The sequence below is a fragment of the Tetrao urogallus genome, assembly GCF_951394365.1.
Source record: "Tetrao urogallus genome assembly, chromosome: 5".
NCBI classification, from domain to species: Eukaryota; Metazoa; Chordata; class Aves; order Galliformes; family Phasianidae; genus Tetrao; species Tetrao urogallus.
The window spans coordinates 5,674,903-5,702,900 of record NC_136818.1 but is presented as its reverse complement, the minus strand read 5'-3'; the positions used below and the strand labels follow the sequence as shown (position 1 = coordinate 5,702,900).

The 27,998-nt window shown below is 36.8% G+C and overlaps 1 protein-coding gene across 1 annotated transcript in view; it reads right to left on the bottom strand.

Moving 5' to 3' along the window:
- Window positions 1-7: 7 nt before the first annotated feature.
- TUT4 (terminal uridylyl transferase 4) overlaps window positions 8-27,998 on the bottom strand; it is a gene marked incomplete at both ends in the record, with an annotated part of 34,557 nt that continues 6,566 nt past the window's right edge. The window contains 27 exons of the mRNA XM_079536325.1: window positions 8-44; window positions 969-1,056; window positions 2,039-2,212; window positions 4,929-5,454; window positions 6,673-6,770; window positions 7,703-7,863; window positions 9,513-9,628; window positions 10,813-10,895; window positions 10,989-11,036; window positions 11,377-11,554; window positions 11,796-11,873; window positions 12,927-13,040; window positions 13,499-13,588; window positions 14,002-14,105; window positions 14,200-14,257; window positions 14,645-14,748; window positions 15,454-15,540; window positions 16,119-16,269; window positions 16,682-17,424; window positions 19,373-19,547; window positions 19,694-19,915; window positions 20,254-20,373; window positions 21,462-21,588; window positions 22,560-22,629; window positions 23,372-23,423; window positions 24,332-24,420; window positions 27,486-27,663. Of these exons, the coding sequence (XP_079392451.1) occupies window positions 8-44; window positions 969-1,056; window positions 2,039-2,212; window positions 4,929-5,454; window positions 6,673-6,770; window positions 7,703-7,863; window positions 9,513-9,628; window positions 10,813-10,895; window positions 10,989-11,036; window positions 11,377-11,554; window positions 11,796-11,873; window positions 12,927-13,040; window positions 13,499-13,588; window positions 14,002-14,105; window positions 14,200-14,257; window positions 14,645-14,748; window positions 15,454-15,540; window positions 16,119-16,269; window positions 16,682-17,424; window positions 19,373-19,547; window positions 19,694-19,915; window positions 20,254-20,373; window positions 21,462-21,588; window positions 22,560-22,629; window positions 23,372-23,423; window positions 24,332-24,420; window positions 27,486-27,663 (4,071 nt within the window). The remainder of the gene's footprint in view (window positions 45-968; window positions 1,057-2,038; window positions 2,213-4,928; window positions 5,455-6,672; window positions 6,771-7,702; window positions 7,864-9,512; window positions 9,629-10,812; window positions 10,896-10,988; window positions 11,037-11,376; window positions 11,555-11,795; window positions 11,874-12,926; window positions 13,041-13,498; window positions 13,589-14,001; window positions 14,106-14,199; window positions 14,258-14,644; window positions 14,749-15,453; window positions 15,541-16,118; window positions 16,270-16,681; window positions 17,425-19,372; window positions 19,548-19,693; window positions 19,916-20,253; window positions 20,374-21,461; window positions 21,589-22,559; window positions 22,630-23,371; window positions 23,424-24,331; window positions 24,421-27,485; window positions 27,664-27,998) is intronic.

The following is a 27,998-nucleotide window of genomic DNA, read 5'->3' as shown; positions in this document are numbered from 1 at the left end:
CTCAGCTCTAGCATCTCTTAACGGAGTTAGCATTCGGCAATACCCTGTTTTTCAAATTAAGAATATCCAAAGTTCTTACTCAAATCACAATTCTCACCTTAGTACATTTAATATAATTAATATCACAGGAATGGAGTTGTATTTAACTCATTTTCTACTCTACCTTAGACTGACAGTTTTGTCTCTTGAACACTGCATACATAAAATTTGGATTCTGCCAAAATATCTTGATACCAACCACTGGGTGTTGACACCACAGAAGGTAATATGCCAAACTAAGTTCTTTAGGACTGTCTCAGAGTACAGCTTGTTTTGTCCAGATTTTCATACTCAGTAGAAAGGTTTTAAACAGAAAACAAAGTGTACACTTAGATCAAGTACTGTGCAAGATACTGCCTGTGAACAACGTGGCTCATTAAAGCAAGTCAACTTTCTCCTTTAAAATATCTCAAAGTTGCTTTTGTTACTGTACTTTAATTAAATATACAAACAGGGAAGAGGAAAAAGTCTTATATCCATTTTTTTTGCAGTTTTATTTTTCTTTTAAAAAGTTTTTTGGCACTACATAGTTCTGTAAAGAATAGAAGTGACAAATTTTTAAACACATGAAATCCCTTTCTAATTTTATTTTTTAGAACAATATATATAAAGTCTGAAGCAACCGAAGTATGAATACAGCTAATAGAAAATAAAGAACTTAATTTTAAAAATTCTCTCTCTTTACAGTTTATCAAGATAAAACAAAACACAGTTCCCCTTAAAAATAGGGTAATAAAATAGATGAAATTTGTATCACTTCATTTTGTGATACTAGTAAAAACTATAGTTCGTATCTATGTACAAATGATACAGTTTAAAAACAGTCTTAAATAATCTTGTATCTAAACATGTTGCATTATGATTTTAAATCAGAACCTGAATTTTTTCCTCCCCTCCCTCCACCCACCCACAATCCCATTAAACTTCACTTTTTCTGTTGAATGTAATTCAGATTCAAGTGTGGGTGTCCTTGAGACAGAAGCGAGAACCGCTGGTTACTCTGCATCAGTGGACCAGCTAAAAGAAAATGGATTACAATTACTTCAGCAAGTTAACATTTCTAATGGTGCTTGGCTATATTAAATGTATTAATCTTACTTAGAAATAAAGTCATTTTCTAGATTGACACACGTGCTATCTGTACAGCTATCCCACTTGGTGGGACAATGCAGTATTATTTTAATGCTATGTGCAAAATCCCCTCAGAACGTTTAATAGATGAATTTACTTCAATCTTAGCTCCTCAACAAGAATAACGTCACAATATTAAAATGAGGGTCTCACTTGGAAACCTCACTACGGCCAACAGAGAAGAAGATTTGGTGCCAGTATCTCTCATTTTATATAGCAACACAGGAATCACAGCTTCCAAGTAAAATTTGGGCATAGTTTTTCTCTTACTGGAGCCAAGGGTATTTTTCTTACTGTCTTTCCCAATCCTGGAAGATGCTGAACATCTTTACCTCACTAGCATTAGGAAGAGTTGAGATAAAGTCAGTCCTGAAGCTGATACAACTTTGATGACAGCACTGCTTTGATTGCAGCTGGACTACATAACCTCCAGTGGCTCCTTCCAACTTGAATTATTCTACAGTCTTGTAAGCTTTCATGTATGTAAAGGCATTCCACAAGCAATGTACAAAAGACAAATAAAATGAATCAGCACAAGATTTTCTTCCAATTCTTAACAAACTCATGGGCAAATCATCTTAACCCTAGCAAAGCAGAGGTGGCTCTACAGCGAGACCAGCGGTAGAGGAAAAAGGCTGGAAGTGCAAGAGTGCAAGTTGATGCAGAGTTCAGAATTTGATTTAACCCCTTCCCTCCCCCAAAGATTTTAATCCATACAGAAAGCCAATAAGTGTGGATTTGACTCTTGAATTCATTATGGTTCGAGGGAGACTAGGCAAGTGAAACATGATTCCTTGGCTTGTAAAGCCTTGGAGACAGTAAAGAGACATGTTGCATGAGCTGTTGATTCACATACTAGTTCTAGTACCTTGAGGGTAGAAAGGTTTGTTCGGTGGATAGCTGGCATTTCCCTGCTGCATGTAGTTCTGAGGCATATTGTAAGGCCACGCTCCTCGGAGGAGAGGAAAATGGGTAGGGGTCCCATGGTCCCAAGGGACAGAAGGAGGGTTCATTTTACCAAACTGTCCTTGGAAACCCTGATCTATTTTTCAATTGAAAGGGAAAAGCACATTGCAAGTTGAAATAATTAAACAGTAAGTCACAAATACAATTGACATCTCAAATAACAGTTTGCAGGGCACTTAACGTGTCTAGTCCAATGTGCTACCATTTTATTTTTTGAGAGTACATCAATAAAAATTACCACCTAAATTACTTCATTATTCACTATGATAGAATTGATTGGTGGGGAAGACATATGATGAATCAGTACTTAGAATCAAGACCTACAATTTCACAATTCCACACAAAAATAAATTAGACTTTTACGTCACTCATGACGAGAAATACAAGTTCTGAACAACTTCACTAACATCTGAGCCCACACAGATCTTCACTATTGCTAATGTGAGACATGGAAAGTATTGTCCTGCAAGAAAGAACTCTCAGAAACTGTACACTGAAAATCCACTAATGCTTCTATGCTTAAGAAACTCAGTACATAGTTGGTCAAGAGACCAATTTAAAATTGATTTCTAGAGAGAAAGATTAAAAACTTTTGAAATAAATACGAAAATTATGGGCTATTCCATTCACAAATCTAGTATTACTGCTGAATTAAGCATGAGAAATCAAGCATCCAAGGAGGCACGGCACACAACAGCTTATGCAAAATGCTGTATTACTTCTGTTCTTTTTGCTTGTAGCTTCCAGGTTTTTAAGACACACAAGGCACATTAGAGTGCCCACTAATTTAAAAATGTAGACAATGTACATTTAAAAATAAATAAATACATTCAAGAAACAGGTGATTTCTCAGTATGTCAGCTCCCTTTCAGCTTAGTCATAAAACTTTTAGACAGACTTTCATGAAACAGAAGTAAGCTACAGGTTTAAAAATAGTAATGAAGCACGGCTCTGCAGCAGGCATAAAAAAAGTTATGTCTGAAAACTTGTAATGACCCTACTTCTGATCAGATTGTCTACTGGAAAGAAAGCAAATCTGTTCCTTCTAACTCGAGTTCATGCAAGTCAAGACAAAGTTTTCCACGGACTTAGTATTCCCAAGTTGTCCCATGCAAGTATAAAGTAGGCTCCAAAGAAAGCAGGCAGCTCTTTTTTTACTATGGACCTATCCAGTGACATCACCTAAAATACCACCTAAGCCATAAAGGAAACAAAGCTGATTAAAATACAAAAAGGAAAAACTCCAAGACCGAAAACTAGGAAAAGGTGTGCAGTAAGTTAGAAAATAGTTTGAGGGGGAAAAAGTACTGAGACTGCACGAGAAACCTGGGACAACAACTGTGAAGGCAAGATGATAGTAGAAGCAAATATAATCACAGAATCACAGAATCACAGAATGGCGTGGGTCGGAAGGGACCTCAAGGATCACCAAGCCCCAACCCCCTGCTCAGGAAGGGCCACCAACATAATGAAACAGAGCAGAAGGAAACAGACTGAAGACAGAGACTGGACTACATGATGAAAAATGGGACTACTTGAGGAAAGAGAACAAAGGAGAAACTAGGATTCAGCAAACAGCCTGCAAGAACACAGCTACTCAGGTGAGAAGAGTCAGATTGGAAGAAGGTGCTTGAGGATAAGGGCTGGCTGGGCATGGAGGAAAGGGCAGATGAGCCTGGACAAATAATTAAGATCAGAAATGATGGAGATTCAGGGACAAAGCACACTGAAAATTCAGCACGTTTGTAGCAGCTCCTGTATCCTCAAGAATATCTTCTCCACAAAGCTTTAAATACAAAACCATGCAATCCCTGCACCTCAACAGATGCATTAAAAACTCACTGGTGGAGTATACCTCAGCCAACACTGTTAACTCAGATGAAAACCTACTGTTGCTGTCAATTATTCTGTTAGTGCAGAGAAAAGCTGTGCAAGAGATTCCCAATTCCAATTTCCACCCCTTGTGATGAACAACTGCCTCATCATGTTGTATTATGAAGATATATATATTTAAATATTGGAAGGGTTACACAATTAAATCAAAAGACATTACATGCAAGTTCAGGGGCTGCCATTTTTTATGTTGCTTAAAAAACTATATGGGCTCTGACTACTACATACTATAAAAAACTATATGGGCTCTGACTACTACATACTATAAAAAACTATATGGGCTCTGACTACTACACACTATTTTTCTCAGCCTCAAACATACAGACGTACTTGGCTTTGGTATGAGGCAAAAGGCTGTTGCCCAGTTGTTGCAGGTAAAACATTTATGATGTATTCTCAGAAAATAAGCTCAATAGTAAAGGAGTTAAATGAAGCAGAATAAACGATAGGAGAAAAGACTGTATAAAAACCATGTCATGCCTATGTTGCACTAAATACAAGAGGACAATGTGTCTGCCAGACTCTCAAATTCATAGTTGCAGTCTCAGCATTCATCTAATAATCTATACAGCATCATAAACAGAAACTGATTTTGTAAGCATGTTCACAGAAATAAACTTCAGACTCAAACAATTATTAGAACATTTCTCAGTTGAATGCATGTTTTCTCATGAGTTGCACAGCCATTACTGGCAAATAGGATCAACGATTAAAAGTTAACAAAGATCCAAGCTGCATAATTTTTTCCTACAAAAACATTAAGACAATGAAGGTAATAACTTGGTTTCTTAAGCACTGTATTTTTAATGCAAAACAAATTTGGAAGAGTTAGCTGTTTCTGTAGCATTTAACATTTGTACACAAAGTGTGAGAGGTTTGATACAACAGAGAAGAATTACCTGAATTCCCCACAGTGCCATTGTTCACCAGTGAGTTTGGAGTCACAGGATTGTGCCAGTGTCCCTCATGAGAAGTGCTGGGGATTCCCATGGGCCTGGCAGCAGGCTGTGCGAAGATGATACTGGGATCGTTCAAGCTTACACTGCTCTGGTTATTTGTGGTGCTGCTGCTGCCAGATCTCATAGAAAATGGAACATTTGTAGAATGAGGAGGGTTACCCGGTGCAGAGTGAATAACAGGCCCGTGAATAGGCCACGAAGTGTTGGGAAGCTGAATTTGGTGGTGATGGTGCATCTGAAGTAGTCCCAGGTTATGCAAGGTAGAATACTGACCTGGGGGAGATTGGGGAAAGTTAAACAAAGACAGCTGGACCTGATGGGGTGGCTGTGCACCCTGCTGTGGCTGTGGAACGTGCTTAGACTGGGATATTGGTTGTGGCTGAGTCTGGTTAATGGAGGCTGGCTGAGAGGAATTCTGTGTAAATTGTTGAGGTTGTGGAGAATAAGATGACTGATGCGAATCAGACTGGAGGGAAAAAAAAGTATGTGTTTCTGATTAGTCCATTAGCAATTTAATAGTGTTTTTCTTTAATAAGTACACAATGCATTATTCTATTCGTTAAAAAAAATGCAGAGCACTCCCCAGCAATATCCCAACTACTAAGCCCAAGTTCCTGCTGGTTTAAACCTGTGCAGTTCAACTGACATTTGTTTTCCCCAGCAGATGATTTAGCCTGCTAACATGGCCCATCCCACCAAAAACATGATTCTGAGCAAATATTAACCACAAGCTCTTCATTAGAGTTTTTACACATCTGTTTCTCATTTTTAATCAGTCTTTCCCCAGCCTGCTTATTTGTAGCCCAGAGTCTCATTAAAGACTTAGCTTATTTCTAAACAGAGTAGTTCTTATTGCCAGACACTTTAGCGATTCCAAAATAAGCTCTTATTATTTATTTAATTGTTATTTAATCTATTAAACAAGAAATTGAACTTTCTAGATCCTCCATATGCTGATATCAGGTCATTGCTGAAGGCACAGAAACAGACAGTATTGCAGCATTTTCTGTAAAAACTTATTTTTTATTTCTGTCTGAACAAGAGGAAAATATTTCTATTCTGTGACAGTGACTGAGCACTGGTTGCCCAGTGAGACTGTGAAATCTCTCCCTGGCAATATTCAAAAGCCATCTGGCCACAATCCTGGGTAACGTGCCCTAGGGAACCCCACTGTTCTGTTTGTTCTTCTAGCTCTTGCTGGCAGACTCTCCTGTTATCACATCTGAACCAAAGTATGATTTACTGTGCTTCCTGTCTGTTTCTTGCAGTCCCCTCTTAAGCCAAAGAAAATCACAGTAGTCATAAACCCACAAGTACAGTATCTTAATGATAAGCTGAGTTTTACCTCTCTTAGTTACTCCAGAATATTGCCAGAAACAACCAAGCACAAGATTTCACAAGACACCCTAACCTGTATTTGACAGATACTGAATTTGACCTTTAAGAACTGTGAGTTCTCATATGAAATCTGACTATACAGTTTCCATATTGAAACATCACGAACAATCTCAAACAGACACTGCATTACAAATCACAGATGTAGTGTTACCTGGTTAGGTAGAGTGCAATGTTGTCATTCAGAGATCCACAATCTGCTAAACAAGTCTGGTCAAACTTATTCCTAGCACAGCCCAAAATTCCTGGCTTGCTAAAGCTACTTACTTTGCAGCCAATTGGAACTTACACATTCTGACGACTGTCTAGTGCGCAAGGGTCCTTCCACTTGCTGCTGGCTTACAGCCACTAGCTGTGAATTTACCATGCTTCGGACCAACTGGCTGCCTAATCAAAGAACAAAAAGTTAAACAAAAAGCACAAGGTTATGGGTTACAGAATAATGAACTTGGAACCAGGAATCAGTGATACTGTAAGCAATGTGTGACACAGCATAGGTAAATCACTTTAACTTCTGCCTTTAAGTGGAAAGCCTTCCATCTATTGGTAACAGCTGATAGTAAAATTTACAGCAGCTAAAGTCAACATTTAATTCTGTGCAATACAAACCCTAGTATGAACAGGTAAGAAAGGCTACTTTACAGAGGTTTCCACACAATTGCTGTGAGCTGTGGGATTTCAAATGGCATTAGCAACAGCAAGAACTTTTTGGGCAAAGAGAGAAAAAAAGGAATAATGGAATACAGAAAGCAACAAGGTTCTCTCTAAAGTTCATTTATCATCTCTTTCCTTACTTTCTCAAGTACTGTAGACCTGTTAGAGCCTAATTTAAATGGGTTTGCAATTAGATTATATAACAGCGATTCAACAGCTTCCTAATGTATTTACATGCTTTTAGAGCGTTACTTAAAACCACTCATTTCTTGTGAAAATACACTTACTTACCTCTCACACATGATGGAGGGTTAGCTAACATTTAACAAACACTTGGAAGAAGAAATGCATTCAATTATTAATTTGGTTACCACACTAAACGCACCCAGTGTGAGTGGAAGACAAATAAATGCAAGGCACTGAAGTACACTATACTTACTGCTAAGTACTTTTTTTTTTAACCACCCATGCAAAGCCTGAATTTCAATAGATTCTACTGCCCTTGCAGAAAAAACAGCACTTAGACTAAAAGGGGTTTATTTTGCAATCACTGAAACCATCAGTTGCAAAAAAATTGAAGATAATTACTAAGTCTGTATAGAAAGCTAGAAAGAATGGATCTCAGGACTTTAAAATGATATTAAGAACACAGAAGCTTTACTTACTTGGCACACTATTATTTCTCTGACGGGCTTGTTTGAATTCAGGACAATCTCTTCTCACATGACCCACATCTCCACAGATGAAACACCTCTTCTCTCTTGTTTCTCTATCATCTTCTTTCACTTCTTTTTCATCATCTTTCTCATTCTCTTTTTTCTTTAACCTAATTGGCAAGTTTTTATGAGCACAAATACAAAAACCACAGAGAAAAAAACTCTGTTATTACATTGGTATATGCAAAGGAAATGGTTACATAACCAACAGCTGTACCAGCATATAAATAATTTAGGAATACCAGAAAAGGAACTTTCAGAATCTAATCTGGTTAGTAACCTGTTTGTACAAACAACCAATTCAGAAACTCCCCAGTATCGTCCAGAAGCTACCTGAATACTGGTCCAGAACTGTACCCACACTTAAGCAGGCTCAGCCTGCCAATTAGTTTGGGAGTTAATTTTATGCAACAATCCAACTGAGTCAGAATACTGGAAAAACAAGTTAACCATATTTTGTAGGTAAAGGCTCCTTCTGACTGGACCTGGAGTACGTATTATAAGAGTGCATTAGCACCCTGAACCTGCACAGGATGTGAAAGAGGGCACAGAAGCTCTTTCAAACATTCAGAACTAATGCAAAAACACTGGAGAACTATTAGTGATCAGGAACCAAGACAAGAAACAAGTCTTCTTCCACATGAAGTCCGTAGCATTGAGTATTATTTTGTGAGCTGTATGTACTATTCATGTGAGATTCCAGGTGGCTGCACTGTAGCAGCAGTTTCTGGGAGGAACAGATCACAACTCCTCCTGAGGTAGATAGAAGGAAAGAGGTGAAGCAATTCAATGTGCTAGTGTTTGTGAGGAATGTATTACTGAGAGTCGCTGAAAGAAAAGGTCAACCTGTGACTTTGGGGCCCAGTCCAGTTTCATGTATCTTGAAGTCTGCAGACTAAATAAATGGCTGTAATTAGTAAAGGACTTAGTAGCAAGAAAAGAAACAGAATTTTTGGAAGAATTATAGAATACATAATTGAACACAAGGACTATATGAAAAAGCCCAGACTTCAGTCTGTAACAATAAAATACTGACTTCTAAGGGCTTCCACAGATTATAGGAGGAGTCAGACAACCTGCACTGGATGGCTCATGGAAAATGTAAAGATGTAAAAATGCAAAGAGTGTGAATTATTTGTCAATCCTTGATGAACTTTCTTTGGAGACACCGACCTACCATGTAATAGGAATTCTTTTCTCCAAGAGTCTTGGAACCAATGACATAATTGCAATTGATGTACAGATGTATGATCATTAAGTGGCTACACTAGCATGATATAATCTGCATCTAGATTTTAATAAATAAGATTTTAGCTGGCTTACAAAGGTATGTTACTATATAGAACAGTTTGAATTCAATACTACCTTCCAAACATCACCAGTATACACACATCATAAATTGTACAATCAGGTGATATGGTCCACAACTGAAAGTTTACACTATAAAGGGTAACTGAGTGATTTAAATTTTAAGAAGAACATATTTAAAGTGGATCACAAAGCAAAAATGTTAACATATGGACTGATTTTGCCATGTGTGTGCTTGAGTGAACACTTTTAAGACTTGAAGGGATGATGATAAATAGCTTAAGAAAAACAAAAATTGGATGGTTAGATCAGGATCAGATATGAAGCTCTGATTTTCTATGCAATGCAGAGCATTTGCTTCATTTCTATTTAAACTTCAAATCTCCAACTCTCTCATGGTTTAATCTCAAAGACTGTAACTTTTAAGAAGTTAGCTTTGTGTATTACTTACCTCCTCCTCTTCGGACAGTCTTTCATGTAGTGACCAATTTTTCCACACACACGACAACATCTGTCATTGGGCGCCAATTCCCCATCTGTCAGCACTTTTGAGTCAAAGAAGTATTCCTATCAAAATACACCAGACAGACACAATGTATAAACCACTTATTTTAAAAGACTGAAAAATGAAAAAAAATAGACTTGCCTTATCTTTAGTTCCCTAAATTTTATTGCCCCTTAGACAATACCTTTCCCTGGATAACTGCAGCTTTTTCAGAGAAGTGGAGCAATTATAGCTAGAAAAGGGTTTGTCCTAAGGCCTGAGGCCAAACTTCCATAACAGCCTATCCAGGCTCACGCTTTCTACCTACCTTACACCTTCCCCAAGGTTCCTTACAGCATAAAGGCAATTTTTTGCATGCGATACATTTTGGTATCTGATCACTGCTTGTATGCTTTCTAAAGGAATCTATGTTCTGTCCTAGATATTGTGATTAAATCCCCCTAGACTAAACAAAGTTCAGGTGGGAAATTGATGAAGCATTCTTATTATTTGTATCATAACAGTACTCAAATGCCCCAATAAAAACAGATCATATTTTACTAGATACAGCACAAAACAGAACACAGTAACTGCACCAAAGAACCTATAAAACAAATTCACAAAAACTGCAGATAGAGAAAGCAAAAAATAAAATAAAATACCAGAGAGGTAAGGATGCAGGGAAATAACAGATCAGCCTTCCTGCCTATCTAAGACGCCAGCTCGCATTCTAACGCGTTTTCCAGGAAAAATCTGTTTGTTGGTTGGTTTTTAAATGTGTAAGATTTTAAAAATCACTTGGGAACACAAACCCTATTCACAGCCATTTGTGATAACAGTCCTAAATTGTATTAGAAAGCACCTTAATAAGCAGGTGTTAGTAATGGTCACTTCAGATGATTTACTTATACACAAAAATAGTTCTTTATTACACACAGATGACTGGAGCCTGTACCAGAGAGGAGTACATTCTTCATAGCATGTCATACGAACATGCTCCCAACAGAGACTCAGAATACAAATTCTGAAGGTCAGCTGCTAACAAAAAGTTGATCACCCTCCTTAAGGGAGAGCTCTTCCCTTTCCCACCCACTAGAAAAAATAAGTAAAATCACACATTTGTAATGTCTTGCAACTCTGTTTTCTTTGCTACACAAATAGCTGCAAAAGCTCCTGAAGGTGTTCCTGGGCTTTAAAGCTGATTTTGCAGTCTTCAGTAACATTATGAAAAGCTTTTAAAAACCAAACTAAAATTTTGAAAACTTACAGCTTCCCTTCCAACAGCTGGGTAGAATGGGGTACCAAATAATTTCCTCCCATTGATAAATGCCTTCATTATGAAATTGGTCACTAATGAAGAAAGACAAAATTATTACAAAACAACAGAAAATGCACACCACTTCAGAAAACAGTGAAGATTAATCATTAGTAGACTTAGCTTACTTTTCCTAGAGACTCCAGCACCAAGATTATGATTCAAGTCAAAAGGATCTGTGTAAAGACAGGGGAAAAAAAACAAAGCAAAGTTGGAAAAAACATGCAGCAACATGAATTCTAATACAGAGAATTCCATTTCAAATGAACTCATGGAGCACACAGCAGTAGAAAGCAAAGCGATGCTCACGAGTGCAAAACAGAACTAACTATAATAAAATAACAGAACTTCACAGAGGTATACTACAAGTTAGGAGTCTAATCTCACTTGTAATAGTGTAGGACTTGCAAACAATAGGTTTCTTAACCATGGTAGTTTGCTAACAGAAAGATCCTGTCCAACTATGAGAACAGATCCGGAAGCAACAGCATTCATCCATCTCAAGTGTGTAAGTACCTTCAATAGCAATACATTTCGATGTCCACTGTTTCTCAAATGTAGTTAACAGCTTCTTCTGTCGGATGCTGATCACATACTCCTTGAAGTCAAATTCTTCAGTGTAAAATCGCAGCAACCCCAGCCAGAGTTCTCCAAGCGATTCAGTGTTCTTTCCAAGAGAAGGCAGACGCTTCTTCTACATGCAATTGAAGACATTAGGGCAACTCAGGGCCACCTTTCTTATTTATCTTTATATATATTTTATACATTTATATAAAGAAGCAGACACTCATGTAAGCAAAACAGGATTAAAGTGGGACGTTGTAACCACATGGATATGGAAGTTCTCCTTTGTGTACGACACTGTTATAAATAAATCATTTTCTCATAAAAATAAGCCCTAAGGTTTAGTGACTCTTTTGAAATTAGAATATTACCAGCTCTTCCATGTCATCAAAGAAGAAGGCATTCCACCCATCTACCATTCTCTGTGGAATCTGTTTTCCGTCAAATATCTGCCAAAACAGAGAGCGACACAGTTACCACTGTAATTTGAAAGTCACCACAAACATATCTGCAGTTGTTAAGAACAGCACAAAAGTAGAAATCTTTCAGTTTTAGCTATTATTTTACACACAGGCAGAATTTCCCATTGGTAAAACGCTTGAAAGTCATTTTGCATTATTGCTGTGCCGCTTGCAAAGTACTTGGATATTTTATTTTCACTTGTTCCTTGCAAATAAGAAAACAATTGAATTACGTCATTGAGATTCCAACATCCCTCTTGCCCACAAAATCTCTCAGGAGACTTAAGCAAAGTCAAAGGGGAAATTCCATTTTTATTTTAATATACTCTCAGGGATAGCAATAAAATAACAACTCTCAATTGCTACTAAAATATCACCAAGAAGTCAGAGTCTCAGCTGCTACGTTAAAGCCAATTTTCCTCATGCATGCAGACAAGGGGTAACCTTCAAAACCTCTTTACAGTTATAGAGTATATCCAGGAAGAGGCAGACAGTTAACCAGCTATACTCCCCCAGCCCACGCAAAGGTACAGAATGTTATAGTTTTAATAAGGTTTCCTGGCACGTGTAAAACGGTATCTTTAAAGTTGTACCAAATCAATGGTTATTCTCCCACACCTTCTTATGAAATTGGAAAATAAATCCTCTCCTACAGATAAGAAATTGAGTCTTAAAAGACATTTCTTACAATAATTGATAGAAAAGCTGAAGTTACATCCTATGAGCATCTGGCACAACCTGAATTACAATTCCCTTCCTTCCATTCCACTTGCTTTTTCTTTTTTTAAAATCCTGCTCAGCATATAGGTATCATAATGCCAAAATCTCAAGTAAACACAACAGCAAAATTTAAGTCCAACAGATACCCAATTTTTTCATAATTTTCTTTTTCAGTTTTACCCACTAAAACAAAGTGGGAGTTAAGAACCTACTAACGAGGAAAGGCTCTGTGCTTCATTCATCCTTCTGACTCTAAATGCACAGATTTCTCATACATGAATTTATGCAGCCTCTTTTTTTTTTTTTTTAACATAAGCATACCTCCTGAAGAACTGGAATAACTGGTGGATTTCTCTGTTGTAGAAAGTACAAAACCATAAGAATATAGGCATATGAAGACAGACTACCACGGGATGCATCACCAATGTCGCAGCGCTGAAAAAAATACATTTTAAACAAAATACTGAGTTTACATTCAATTATTCAAGATTGCTAACTATGCCAGTTAGCAAACAAAAAACCCACCACTAACAGAGAACGCAGTCATCTCTTAAATAAAAACAGGTTTACAAAGTATGAAAAATAAACATCTTCAAAATCAAGCACCATCTGGAAAACTCAAAATCCATTTTTGCCTAACATAAAACCAGAAAACTTGTTAATAAGCGTTTCTGTTTGTTTGTTTATAATGTGCCAAAGCTGAAAAATTCAGGTAGAAGTTGAGTCAGACAGACACAATCAGAATGGAACAAAGTCAGCTTAAGAAAGAGTGTTTCTTCATATTAATAGCATTCTGCTATCTCCTTTCTCGTTGGTGTTAAGCAAAAGGTAAACTCAGTGGCTGTATCAGAAAACATCATGCTGTACAAATAAGTTTTTTCTTTGCATATTACCTTTGCAAAAACTTTCATTGTATAACCCAGATATTGCACTCTAGGATCAATAGCTGCATACGTAGCCAGCATTCTTGTATTATGTTGGGCCTGAAAAAAATTAAACAAGTGTTTCAATGTAATTTATGGTCTATTATAGTACAGCCTGCAGTTCAAGTACAGGAAATGCATAATACAACTGGAGGACTAAAAACCCACACATTCCCTAACATTCACGCAACTTTTCTGTCACAAATCTGAAATATGAAACCAGGACAGATGAATTCAGAAGCATTCACAAATATGTTCTGTATGCCATGCTGCTGCTGTGCCATCATGTTGTACAGCTACTTGGGTTGGGCTTAGGGTAAAGACATTATTGAAATGATGGAGAAAAGAAAAAAAAAAAGTAACACAAACAAGTATTTTAATTTTGGTCTCAAAACTCTTCCTTCATATGATTACTTGAGTGAGTTACAACAAATTAAAAAGCTTTTTTTGAACTCAAACAAACAGATACTTACCAGTGTATTGTATAAACTGATATCTCCTTCTAAACCACTTCGTCTGTGTTCAAATTTGACTATAGGCACTTTGGCTGTTGTTATAGGCAAGATGTTTCTCAGACCTGGAGAGGCAACACTTTAGTACATAAAACATTTCTATTAACTACATATATGTTAGAAGTAAATATAAAACAAACAATACTTTTAAACACTTACCTGGATGCTTCTTAAGAACTTTTGCCAAACCTTCTATTATTTCTTTACAGTTCAATTTCTAGGAAAAATAAATGCCACAGCTTAAGATGTTTAAACATGGGTTCTATCTCAATAAACATATTTACCATCAATCACACATCTCACAAGTACAAAGTACATTTCATACATACATCTGATATGTACAAAAAGAAACAATCTATAAACTAGCACGTGAATTTACGTAAAATGGTGACTCACACAAAAGTGTGTGCTTTCACAATGCACTAAGTGTTACAGGGTGTCAGAACTAAAATAAATTATATCTTGCTTTAATTGTGAAGAGTACAAGTCTATGTGCTACAAGCAAAATCCCACCTGCTCCGTATACAGAATCCCCAACTGCATGAAACACGTCAAGAAGTCTTGGATTTCAAATAGTAAATTTTACCAACTTCAGAACTCTTACCTCTGCATTTTCATGGCCTTCCAATGTCATGCAGATATCTAGATCACTGTCCCGAAATCCAAATCCATTCTTCGAAGAGCCAAACAAGCAAAGTCTAGCTTTATCTAATCAAAAATGTAGAACAGAAATAAAAGTCTGTTACACTTTAACAACGAATCTTTACTATGGAATATCTCTTAACTGAGATGCTCAGGTGTACATAAAAATGAGCTTTAGAGGGAACCTACAACATCATTTCTAACATTTCATAGTTGATGAAGGACGAAGCATAATTTTCAATAACTATAGGAACTGAATCAGAAAGAAAAACAGTGCTCTAGCACTGCTTTATAACATCCAAAAAGTCACTTCTCATCTCTGTGCCTTGAATGTCATTTCTGGAATAAGATACTTCTTCCTACTTTATAAAAGGGATGTTAAGATGCAAGCTAAGTAAGATTTCCAAAACACTCAAACACTGGTGACTAGGCAACAAAAGTACTTGGATTGCAATCCAGATAATCCTAAACCCAACTGGCCTGGGCCCATTCTTTTTGTTTTGTTTTTTTTCTTGTCTTGACTGTGAAAGGACTGTATCTGCATTATCTCTCTTGATGCTTTTCTGACAATAACAGGACTTTCCCATGGAATACCATAGGGCAGTTGTTAAGTTTAGAAGCCTATAAGATAGGTTTACATGCAGAGGAGAAGAGATGCCACTGCTTTAACAAGGAAAATGAGCATTAATGAGACAGATTAATTTATCATGTTCTGGAGAACTTCAGGGAAGAAGTATTATCAAGAATCACTACCTACTGCTATATACATACCATTATACTCTTTACGAATAAATCTTTCCAAACTTGCCAGAATTTGTTCTCTGTTTTGTTGCTCAGATAAAGGAGGAGATAATTCATCTAAGTAAAAACAAGTTAAAACACAATCAGATATACATTCTGCTACCTCAAAAATCGTTTTTCAGCTAATTATAAGCATCAGATCAGATACATTTTACTTCTTCTTAACTTTTATTGGAAAAAAAAAAAAAACAACAAACATTTCCTTTCTTTGATTATCAACTAAAATGTTTTTATTTCTTTTTATGTTGTCATTAGACTTGCTAGGATTTTATTTCAGATGTCTAATTCTTCTGGAATTACTCACACGTAGGCACCCAGTGTCGAAAGTGACAGAAATTAACAAACACAAAAACGAGTTTTGCCCAGAGCCTAAATTCTGAGGACACCAGCAACTTCTTACCAGCCTAATAAAATCCTTGTACAGTATTAGTTCCTCAAAATGAGAACCTGATAACACAACCATCACTTATGAGAGAATAAAAATACTAGCCAGTTGGTAGCCTAAGGAAGAACAAGCTCTTGCTGAATCTACTGGAATCAGTCATTTAACCCTTCTTTTCCTCCCCCCCCCCCCCCCCCCCTTCCAGATTACAGATCACAGTTTACAGTGGAGAGCAAATGCTTTTCCAACTTACCAAAACATCTCTTACACACTATATCAAGTATTTCCCGAAATCGATCTGTCATTGGTGGTAGTGGTTTAAGATCAATTTTCTTAAAATCCTCAGGGCAGTCATTTTTGGAATGTCCATCCCGTTTGCAGATGCTGCATACTATAGTTGGAGGCTTTTAAAAAAAAAATTATTATTATTATTATTATTATTATACTTTTAGGATTATTCAATAGACCCAACAATTTAATTTAACTTACGCAGGCAAGAATTTTTAATATCCCGACAGTTACACAGTCTCTACATGAACATAAGCACCCAGGAATTCTACAGTAAGGTAGGAGAAGTGAGAGATCAGAAAGCTTTGCATAAGAGAGGGACACCACGCTGTCTAGTCCAAACAGCACATGTTTTCAGAATTTTTCAGTCCTCAGTAAGAGGTACCGTAAAAATACCAGAGCTATCATTCATAACAGAGACTGGAACAATAAGTGGACAATCTTGTTGCCCACCCATTCTTAATTTTAGTTATTTGAAAGTAACAGCCCATTCGTACGTGACCAGCACTGCTTAAATACACCACTTACCTTTCCTGAAGTCAAAATAAACTTATCAAACACATAATGCATTTCTTCTGTAGAGAGTCTGCCTTCATCTTTGAGATCGTGAGCTTCCACCATTGCTTTGCAGTTGTGCGAGGTAGCTGGTGTGCCAGTGCACTTGTTCTGAGAAGACTCCGTTACCAAACTCTGTCTACTTTCAGCATCAGAGAATTCATTACTAGAATTTGTGTCATAGGACTGATGTTCACTGCAGTTACAGTGGTGGCTCAGCTCACCTTCAGTCTGACAAACTTCTGAAATATCCAGATCATCTCTCTCTTTAAGTGATTTTTGCTTTAATTCACAGCATTCATTAGAAATAAAGGATAATGCTTCTTCTTTGTCTTCATCATAACTAGAGTCCAATGTCGAAAGTAGCAAAGAGTCTCTGTTCTTCAAAGTGTATCTTCTGGCTACAGATTCTTCCATTTCATTACATTCAAGTTCATTCTCTGGTATGGTACATGCACTTCCTATATTTTGTTTATCTACAGTTTTATCCCCTTGTGGAAGGCAACAGTTGGTTATGGACTCTTCAGATCTTGTGGATTTCTTGTTATTAATTTTCCCTTTCTCTTTCTTTCTGGTATCTGGCTTGGATTTAATCCCATCTTTACTTTGTGGACATGCAAAATACTTATACGCTGTCCTAAATCGCTCCAGGATGTACTCAAAGACCATCTGGCTATTTAGACTTCGTGCAACATTCCTCTTCAGTGCAAAGGGATCTAGGAAGAAAAATTGCAATTTCTTTATTAATATTTAATTGCTCAAACAGCTATTCCAAACTAAAGTAGTTGAAATACTTAAGTTATGATACAACAGTTAAAAATGAGAGATTTTTATAATAAAATCCAGAAGATTTGGAGACAGTGTAGGGCCCAGAACTCTTGCATTTCCTCCATATAAATCAACACGTGGCCAAGAATGGCGAGCAATCATGAGTGATCCTAAATAGTGTTATTTTATAAAAACAAAAATCAACAACAACAACACTAGTATTATACACCATTATATTATAGTCAATTTCTAATCTAGAAAAGAAAACAAACCTACATTTATTTTGCACCTTTGTAGTCCTGCCTGCACTTTTTTCTTCATTAGCGAAGGATTTCAATTCCAGTGAATTAATTTCTCTGAAAGAACTGTCCTAACATTAAGGTTATAAGCACTACATGAACCAGTCTTACCAGGTTTCATTCTTAGCCCTTACTAGCAATTGCTAAAGCAAATACTTTTCTCCAAATAAATGAGCACTTGCACAGCTGTTGTAAGTTAGTCTCTAAAGATTCTATCAAACTGAGATTCTGTTAGTCACTTCATAATTTCAGTTACACGTTTAACATCAGAAACAAAGCAAAACAAAATGACAACAACAAACAATGAACAACAAAACCAGCAGGCATCAACACCAGAATGCAGTATCTTTTTGAAAAGAGCTTGCTGTTTCTTTCTCAAGAATTTGTTCTCTCATCCTGCAGGTTTTAGTTTCTCAGATGGTAACTGTATACTGGCCTAGTTTTAAAACTTTCTCATTGAACCTGATTGAATTAAAGAAGAAATTAAAGTCACAGGAGTGATTTTGAGACCCACAACTCAACATCTGCTACTTTTTTTCCTCTTTGTACCTCACTGACTGGTCCACTGATGTTCCTTTAGTAACTGATTCCTTGCCACCGTGACATAATTCTCCTTATTGCCTCTATCACCTGATGTGTGTTTCAAAAAACCAAATTTATCAACAGATCTCCAAAATTTACTTATTCTTTTATAAAAATAGGACTTAAAGTGGTTTCTTAGCACTCCTCACCGCCCAGTCCTCTTATTCTTAAGCCCAATCCAGAATGCTAGGCAGTACCCTGTTACTTTCCCTGTAAAGTATCAATCACACGTTTCTGAGCTGAGGAACAGAAATAAAGATGCCTTCCAGCTATAAAAGAAGCAATTGACAAAATAATTTCCCTTCTTTGCATTTCTCTCCCCAACATACATAACTCAGGTTATATATCATTAAATTCTCCCCATAAAAGCATTTCCCTTAGACACATTATTGAGGCAATGAAGCACAGTCTATGACATGTTATTCAGTTTCACAGTATGGAAATACTGTCAACAGGGAAAGGGGTGGAGAGGTTACTTTAGTGGGTTTAAGCATAGAATGGCTTGGGTTGGAAGAGACCCCAAGGATCATCAAGCACCAACTGCTCCAGTTCACCAAGATAAGAGCTAACCTCTCTACTCAGCCCACACTATGTCAGAGGAAATAAGCTGATAGCTGCTAACACTCAACATATGGCTTTGGAAATGCAGACAGATGTGCTGAGAATTCATAAATGTCAGTATTATCAAAAAGGAAAAAAAATGATGGCTTACAAAAATAATGGTTTACAGAAATAAATGAAAGAAATGAAGATAACAACAGAATGGTAAGAAACGGTGAGATCTGCACTTTGTTTTTCAAGGACCAGAAAACATAGTGTTATACAGGAAACTGGTCTTCAAACAGTTTAAACAGCAGACAAAATACACCACAAAAGCAATTTACTTTCCCATTCAATTACTGTTCCTACTAATATTATTTAGTCTGTTGTCTAGACATGTTGTGACAGATTTGTATTGGGTAAACAAAAGATGATCACGCACGGACTACAGAATGAGAAAAAGGTATCACCCTACCTTCAATGGCTATTCGCCTTTTAGGCCAGTTCTTGTTCTCTCTGGTTAAGAGTTCTTGTACCCGTATGCTGATGACATACTCCTCCAAAGCAAATTCCAGTGTGTAAAATTTCAACAGTTCTAACCACAGTTGCCCCAGTGAAACTTGGTGAGGGGTTTTGAATGCTAAGAGAGACTGAAATAGATAAGAGTGCTCAGATGCTGTAAGAATCGCAAATTCCAGTTTTTTTTCTTGGTTGCATCTAACATTAATGTTTAAAGATCCACAACAGGGCTAAGGTACAGAATGTGAATTGCAGTGAAATAAAACCGCTGACTTACATTGCCGTGCTTCTCCTTCGCATTACTTTGGTTGTCCACTTCTGAGCTTGTTGCCTTCTTACCACCACCTTTTTGCTGTTCAACTTTACTTTTACCTTCTGCTCCAACTGAGTTTTTTGCTGAACCATTTGTTGACGGTTTGTATTCCCACCGTACAAACTCATCTTCTTCTACACCTTTCAGCTGGTGGTCATCTGGCTTCTTTGAATCGAAGCCTTCAATCTAATAACAATTAGAGTAGCTCTGAACAAAGACTGCATATAATACGTACAAAGACTTCACCAAAGTAACAAGGACAATTGTCACATTTATCCCTCTCAAGAATAACTGATGACAGATAACTAAATTAAAGAAGAAAGGATTTCTCCTTTCTCTAAAATACAGCATGGTACAATTGCAGAGGCTACAGCAGCTGTCAGCTGCACAAGGTTAGATACCCACGTGCTCTATTTACAGATTTATAAGGCAAACAAATTCTGTGCATATTATGACCTTTTAGAATACTGAAATAACCTTACAATAACTTAATAGTAGGGGTACTGTATTATCAAAACACTTACCCAATTGCCCAAGAAGGATGGTAAAATAGGTGGTTTTCTTTGCTGAAGAAAAAATATCACCATTAAGGCAAAGGAGTACGAGGGAATTCCACCTTCAGCCTGACAGTCAATGTGGCAGAGCTGTAACAGAACACATCATTAATTTTCTGATGCAACATCAGCATTTTAATTTAAAATATATCATAAAGGGATATATATTTAAGAACTAATGTGACAAAATCGAACGCAAAACCGTTTATCTCAAAAACTGCAGTAAACAATGTAATGCATTTTGCTTTATAAATGCAGACAGGAAATGGCAAAGTAATATAAGCAATTCTCAGTCATCTACTGTTCATCTGTAAGTCAGATTATCATACAACACACTTATTTTCTTGTAGCATTAGGCACATTTATAAGCACACATCAGTCATGTCCCGTACAGGGAAAACACAAGTTATAATCATTCACACAGTGTCTCACTTATACTATTTTATTTTCTCTTATTCTTTTCATTATCTTCACACTCGGTGATTGTGGGACATATTTATGTTCTACATATGTCAGGTATTTGTTTTGTACAACATCTCATGTATGGAGATTCCATTCATCTGGTTGTAATCTGATACTGATCTCTCTCATGAGAAATCATGAGATGTAACGTGTCAGACTTCAAACTGCTCTCTGTAGTTTCTATTCCTATTTCTCTCTGTGTTGCAAAACAGGTATTTTCATAAGAGCACTGCTAAATTATACGAAAACAACATCAAAACCTAACTTTCTGATGAGGCCAAGACATCCTAAATATGGACTGACAGCAATTTCAGTGTTCAATTACATGACAGTTAAATGCTGGCTGTGAACATTTTAACGTGATCGCCATTGACACCTACAAGAAGAACGGCAGGATATGGCAACCAATTCTGTTAAGAGCAAATGCAAATTTCTCCAATGCTATCTCAACAGCAGGGAGTTTGTAAGACCTGTTTGCTCAGTTGAGCTGGTTTTCAAGGAACAATTAACTTAAGAAACTAGTATAATAGCTTGCCAACAGAATAGTGGAAGCTTCAAAAACATATATAGTTTCCACACCAAAATCTTCAGTTTCATTCTAGGTGAAATAGTAGCATCAAGTTTTTTTCTCATGGTATAACACATATTACACTGTACACAGTACTTAAGAAGAGGAAACAAACATTTTTCAATATCCTCAGTATCTATGCACTTACTTTAGCCCAGTAGCGGAAAGCCAAAACCAAAGGAATGAGGACAGGCTCCAGTTTACCAAGTGCAGCCAGCAGATCAGTTGTAAGGCAAGCCACGTCATTTCTGGCACTAACTTTACATGTCAAACCACTGTAATTACAAACGTGAGACAGGGAAAAAAAAAATTATCTTTTCCTCAAGTACACAAACAATGATTGGAGGTGTGAGACACTGAAATCATTTCCACAATCTTAAAAACATGCATCCTCCCTATGAAAGAAACTTTTTAACAAAAGCAACAGAATATGATGCAGTTTTCTTTACTATTAATTCATCACTTGAAACTGTAACTTACTGAAAGTCACTACAGCTAAATATAAAAGCTGTCATTACAGCACAGCTAAAAATGCAAAAGAATTTGCTCTAAGTTCTCCCTTTTCTTGATTGTGCAGCCTTACATAACTCACAAGCACCGTGCATATCTTTCACACACTAAATAAATAAAAACAGGTCTGTTTCATATAAGAGTTGGTAAGCCCACAAAACAGCTTGTCTGAACATTTTTTGTTTTTGCTTCTCAAAATAGTTACTTCTATTCTCTTAGTACTTAACAAGGCATGAGAAAAACATATGCCCATCCTTTCTATATTTGCTTCTTCAGAGTTTCAGTTACATTCTTCTAGTCAGTCAAAACCACATGGACATCACACAGCAAAGACATTTCATTTTGGAGGTCGCTACTTATTAGGAATTTACTGAAACTGCCAGTTGATGTTTCCTTACTGGCAATGTGAATCTTACAAAATATTCTTAAACTCCTGGATTAAACTATTGGCAGAAATTTTAAGTATCGACTGAGAATCACTCTGTATTTCCTTTACATAACTGCAATCAAAACTGCTGTTTTCAGAGTCCTACAGCTGATAAGCTGTGTGCATCTCCTCTAGTCCAAGCACAGGAACAAAACTAAGATTTCTTTCTATATTTCATTTTCAGTATGAGAATTTCCCCTTTGACATGAATGTTAGCTAATACTTGTCAAGAACACGTGCCAGAAGCTGCTACAAACAAGCATAATAGAAATGAGCATCTCCTGAAAAATCTTTTTCAATAACACGTACCTTTTAACATCTTTGCAAAAGACAACAGGAACTTTGGCATGGAAATCTGATTCCACATCGGAGTACACAGCTATGCAAGGAGAAAAGATGTCACATGTAAAAATCTTCCACAATTTTCCCAGCTGTGTCCTCTATACCAGGCATTTACAGGAAAACACTAAGTGCTGTATTTCTAATCACTAAGTTGCATATTCTGGTTACTTTCGGTTCTCACAACAAGTATAACACAGTCAGTGGGGAAAAAAAGAAGAAAAGTTCTCACTGGGAAACAGCTGGCATTTCTTTTAGAACATTTTTCATCTTTATAAGATTTGAATGACACAAGGTAGAATTTTGACCAAAGTGGGCTGGTTTGCAGACTGCTTGTGGAGCTGGTCGATCAAAAACCATCCGAAGGATCAAAAATACAATGCTACTTCTGTCACCTGGTTCAACACGTGCATTGTATGGGGTTAGATGAGTTCCTGAGAGAACAAGAAGGCTACAAGTTTCAGCAGTTTTGCAATAGTTCCCACTGACGTTCATATGGAAGTGGAAAGTGTTTGCTAAGTTTACTGCTTGGAACTTTTCCCACTAAGTGAAACAGCCTGAGCTATCAGGTCAAAAAGAATTACCACTAATTCTGACAATCTGAAAAGGCTGGCCCACCTGAGCAGCCATTCTACCTCTGTACAATCACTGGTACTCCAAAAGCAACTCAGATAACCTGGTGGAAAATTATTATTTAAGTTTACTGAAGATTTCCATATAAAAACGAGTGAACAGTGATTTGATTTTTAATTAAATAGAAATGAGAAGCAATTGAGACTCACCACTGTTCTTCAGGATTTCAAGCACCTGTATCAGAACATCTGGTTGACTCATCTAAAATGACAAAATTCAAATAGTTTACATTGTTCGGATGAAATGATTTTACTTCACACCTCATTTCAAATTACTTAAGGTGATGTTGTATACACTGTATATTCAGCAATTCCAATGTCAAAAGATGCCAACAGAAATGCACAACAAAAACTTTCTTTCCCAAGGGTTTTTAAAGATTAACTTTTAAATGTTTCCTCCCCAGAAATCAGCTGTAATTACTCAACTGGCTGCAAATTATGAAAAAAAACCTAAAAATTAGCACCATGTGAAATGATATGATACATTCCAAGTGCACTTGTTAGAAAAAGACCTCATTTTTCCACTTAGCTGCAGTATCACTTAAAAATATAACATGTAAACATGCACCCAAAACAGGTATCTTGAATTCCACAGCATAGGCCAAGAAAGAGCAAGATCAGCAGCTGTGTCTCTAGCAAGGACATGTTGCTAAAATCATGTACTAAACACAAACCAACAATTTCAACATTTAAAGGCAAGTTATACCACTCTACAGGAATTTTGTACCACAGTATATTGTAACTTGGAATATGAGATCTACTTGTAATCGACTAAAACATGAAAGGAAAGTTGTCATTATTTAAAGTAAACTTTTTTAAAACAAAAACAAAACCAGAAAGGGCTGGGAGATGAAGACCTGTGAGATTCTGCTGTCAGAATTCTGAGCACATAAAAGCCCACTCACCTGGAACCAGCTATTTTCATACTGCCTCAGTGCTCCTTCAACAAACTTAAAAAGGTAGCATAAGATTGTGCAAAAAACAGAATTGAAGTTATCTACTAAATAATAAAAATTTTATCCATTTGTTTCATAGCACGTGTGAAACCAGATAAAAGATCATATACTTCACACAAACACCCTAAGATAAATCAAGACAGTGTCTACTCACCTTAGGTGGAAACTTTATATCAATGTTAATATCACTGGTTTTAAAAGCAAATCGAGTTAAGCAGGAGCCATACATCCTCAGTGAACAGTCTGGAAGAGAGAGAAACATAATTATTTATAATTATTGCTAAGAAGAAAATATTCTTTAATGGTGCCTTCCTTTACTTTAGATACTCTAGCTCCCAAGTAGTGCTCCCAGATTAATAAATATTGAACCACTTTCTCACATCTGTGACATTTAGTCATTTCTACAACACATCATCACAGCAAAACTAGTAATTCAAACTGTACCATCACTAAGAATCCAAACTACTTTGGAATATTTGCAATGCAGCCAGCAAGTTTAGTTTTCTTTGTTTTTAATAAAACCATTGAGCAATAATAAGCGTTGCCATCCCATTGCAGGATTTTAATTAACAGTTTCTGCTGTTAATAACTTCACCTTACAGGAAAAGTTACCCAATGATGCAATTTCAATAGGTGACATCTGCAAGTTCCTTTGCACAATTCATTGATAACCATGCATATAAAACAAGTTCAATATAACTAAAGCCACAAAGTATAGTACCCTTTTAATAGGGCTTTTGCACTTAACACAGTTCCTTACCTGCAAGGACGTACAACACATCTAGTCTAAGTTAATTAGAAAGTAACCATTTAGTAATGCTATCACGTGAAAAGTCATTCTGCTCCAAGAGCAGTAATTGCTATCACACCATGAAGCAATTTATGTAAGCCAAACCTTTCCTGCAACATATATTAAGGCTCTGATGTATGTATGTTAGCTGCAAATTGAGACTATCCCCAACTCTTTCCCAATTACTGATCATTTGGGGCAGTAAGGAGAGATCTTTGTTACAGAGTCGCAGAATGGCTGAGGTTGGAAGGAATCTCTGGAGACTCTTTAGTTCAACCCCGTTCACATGGGGTCACCTGGCACAGAACACCCAGGACTGTGTCCAGTTGGGTCCTGAATATCTCCAAGAACTGAGACTTTACAATCTGTGCCAGTGTTTAAACAGTCTCGCTGTGAAGAGGATTTTTACTGCATTTTGTGTGTTCTCTTTGCATTCTGATCAAATACTTTCAAACAGAACTATCACAAAATATTTTTTAATGAGAAAATCAATCTTATTCACGCACAGTTTCAAACCATGCCAGGACATCCAATGTTTACTACACTATGCTTAAATTTCCTCCTAATTTACAACTTTTGAAAATAGACTCACTAAAACATAACAGGCTTTGAAATGGAGAATAACACATTGCCACTTACTGCTGCAGACAAACAGCCCCACATCAGCTCATCACTCTAACCATTTCAGCAGCTGAATGACACCAGTACAGTAACTTCAATGAATATTGACAAGAACACTGACCGCTTCCTTCACTTTCTTCTTTGTCAAAATACTATCCATGGAAAACTCAACAGTGTGTCAGATTGCACTGGGAGCCACACGTGGCAATATCACTAAGTAAACATTCAGCACAGCTGCACGCTGCAAGCATAACTTCTATATAGCATCTTACATTTAAGCACATATTAAATGCAGCCCCTAAGCATAAGACTGATCATCCTATAGCAAACAAAGGAACAAAAGGAATATCCTTCTCAATACAGTGTTTTTGTAGAGCAAAGGAAAAAAAAAAAAAAAAGGTATTTCTAAAGCAGCCAGGAGATCAACCTAGTTTTAACATAGATGAAATAAGGCATTTGAAAACTTTTTTCTACTAATGACTTTAATATTCTGTTAGACTTCAATGTTTCACATGTTCTAGTAAAGTAACATGCTGCACATCTGAGAAAGAAAAAAATTTCTTTATCAAGATTATCAAGAGAAGGCCCAGGGAAGACCCTCTAGCTCTCTGTCACTAGAAAGGAGGTGTTGGTCAGCCTCTTCTCCTGAGTAACTAGCAATAGAATAAGAGGGAATGGCTTCCAGTCATACCAGGGGAAGCTCAGGTTGGATATTAGAAAACATTTCTTTGAAAGAGTGGTCAGGTGCTGGAATGGGCAGGGAAGTGGTTGAGCCTCCATCCCTGGAGGTGATCAAGAAGTGTTTAGGTGTTGTACTGAGGGACATGGGGTAGTGGGGAAATATCAGTGGTAGGTGGACGGTTGGACAGATGATCTTAGAGGCCTTTTCCAAACTTGGTGATTCTGATTTTAGGAACTTACCCAGACCATTTCTAGGAACTTTATAAATCCACTGACTTCAATGATCCACCAAAGCAACACGTGACCAAGCATGTGTATACCTGCCCAGACTGCTTCACATTTTTATCAACATAAAGCACTCATAAAGGTAAGGTATGATATTTATACATCGTTAGGTGAATGCAATATTTTTACTTACTTAAGGTAACTCCTTCATTTAATACCCACTAGCTACAAATACACATAGGAAGAAATACTTGCTAACGAGTAACACTTCTTTATCTAAATAACTTGTTTTAACAAATATTTGCTGATTAATATCCATAGATATTTCAGATCACAATCAAGTACTGAAAATGTCTCATCTGGCTACAGAAACCACTGGGGCCTACCACTCTTTTTCCTAATCTATGCTTTAAAGAAAATTGAGTTGTGCGACTTTTATTTGCCCCTAAAGACATCAAAAACATTTGAAGGACTGGTAGGATTTTTTTTTCTTCTACTTCAAGTACCTTCTCATATTCTCCTTTCTACCCCAACCCCTGTGACACTTATGCAAGCATAGCTAAGTACACTTGAAAAATAAATCACTCTAGTGCAAAATGCACAGACACTCAGTACTGTTAGGTAAGATACAGGTGGAAGGGTCAGTAGGACTGAAGGAGCCTGAAGGAGATCCTCAGTGGCTGCAGCTTTAATCATAACTAGGTAGGAAATACTTGGTGCACTGGTTACTTCCAGTCTTTATTAGAAATTACCACTTTAAAGAGGACCAAGAGCTTCAATAAACACATACAAAAAGAAGCAAAGGAAAGGACAATCACATTTCTCTCTTTTTGTAGATTTGTTAGCTGCTTCTAAATCAATTGCCAGTATTAAAATGCCTGTATACATTAATACTGTATAATACAAAGATACTTTAACCTCAAATGTATTAATTCTCCATTAACAAAAAGAACAATTTTCAAGTAGAGAAAATGGAGGATGCTATGGATACCTGGTAAGGGCTGTTGAATAATTTTCTCCATCTCGTTTACAATTTCTTGACGAATTCTGAAGTCATCATCAGATATGCCTTGTTCATTTGCTGCCTCAATGAGTGTAAAACTCAAGGCAGCCAACTGTGCAGAAGAAGGGGGTGGGAGGGCACGCAGCTCATTTTCCTCTTGTTTTTCCTGAATAATTGTTGGATGATAAAAGTAAAAACTTGTATTTTAAGAGAAAAGGATATCTTGTAGTATTGCATGATACGTATCAATGTATTGCAAAGTATTGCATTATACGTTAAAAATGTACTGTTTGCTAATTAAGCTCTATTTACAAGTGTCCTGACCAAACATTTCCAAAGGTGGTAACTCTGTCCTACAGAAATGATAGTAGATGCTGTGTTTAAAAGAGAACATGTTATTTCACAGCTGGCAACTGGGGAAGAAATCTGGTGCGTTATATTCTTGAACCACGTTTTCTGACAGCTCTGAAACAGAAATCATCCAAAGAAATCAAAAAGCTC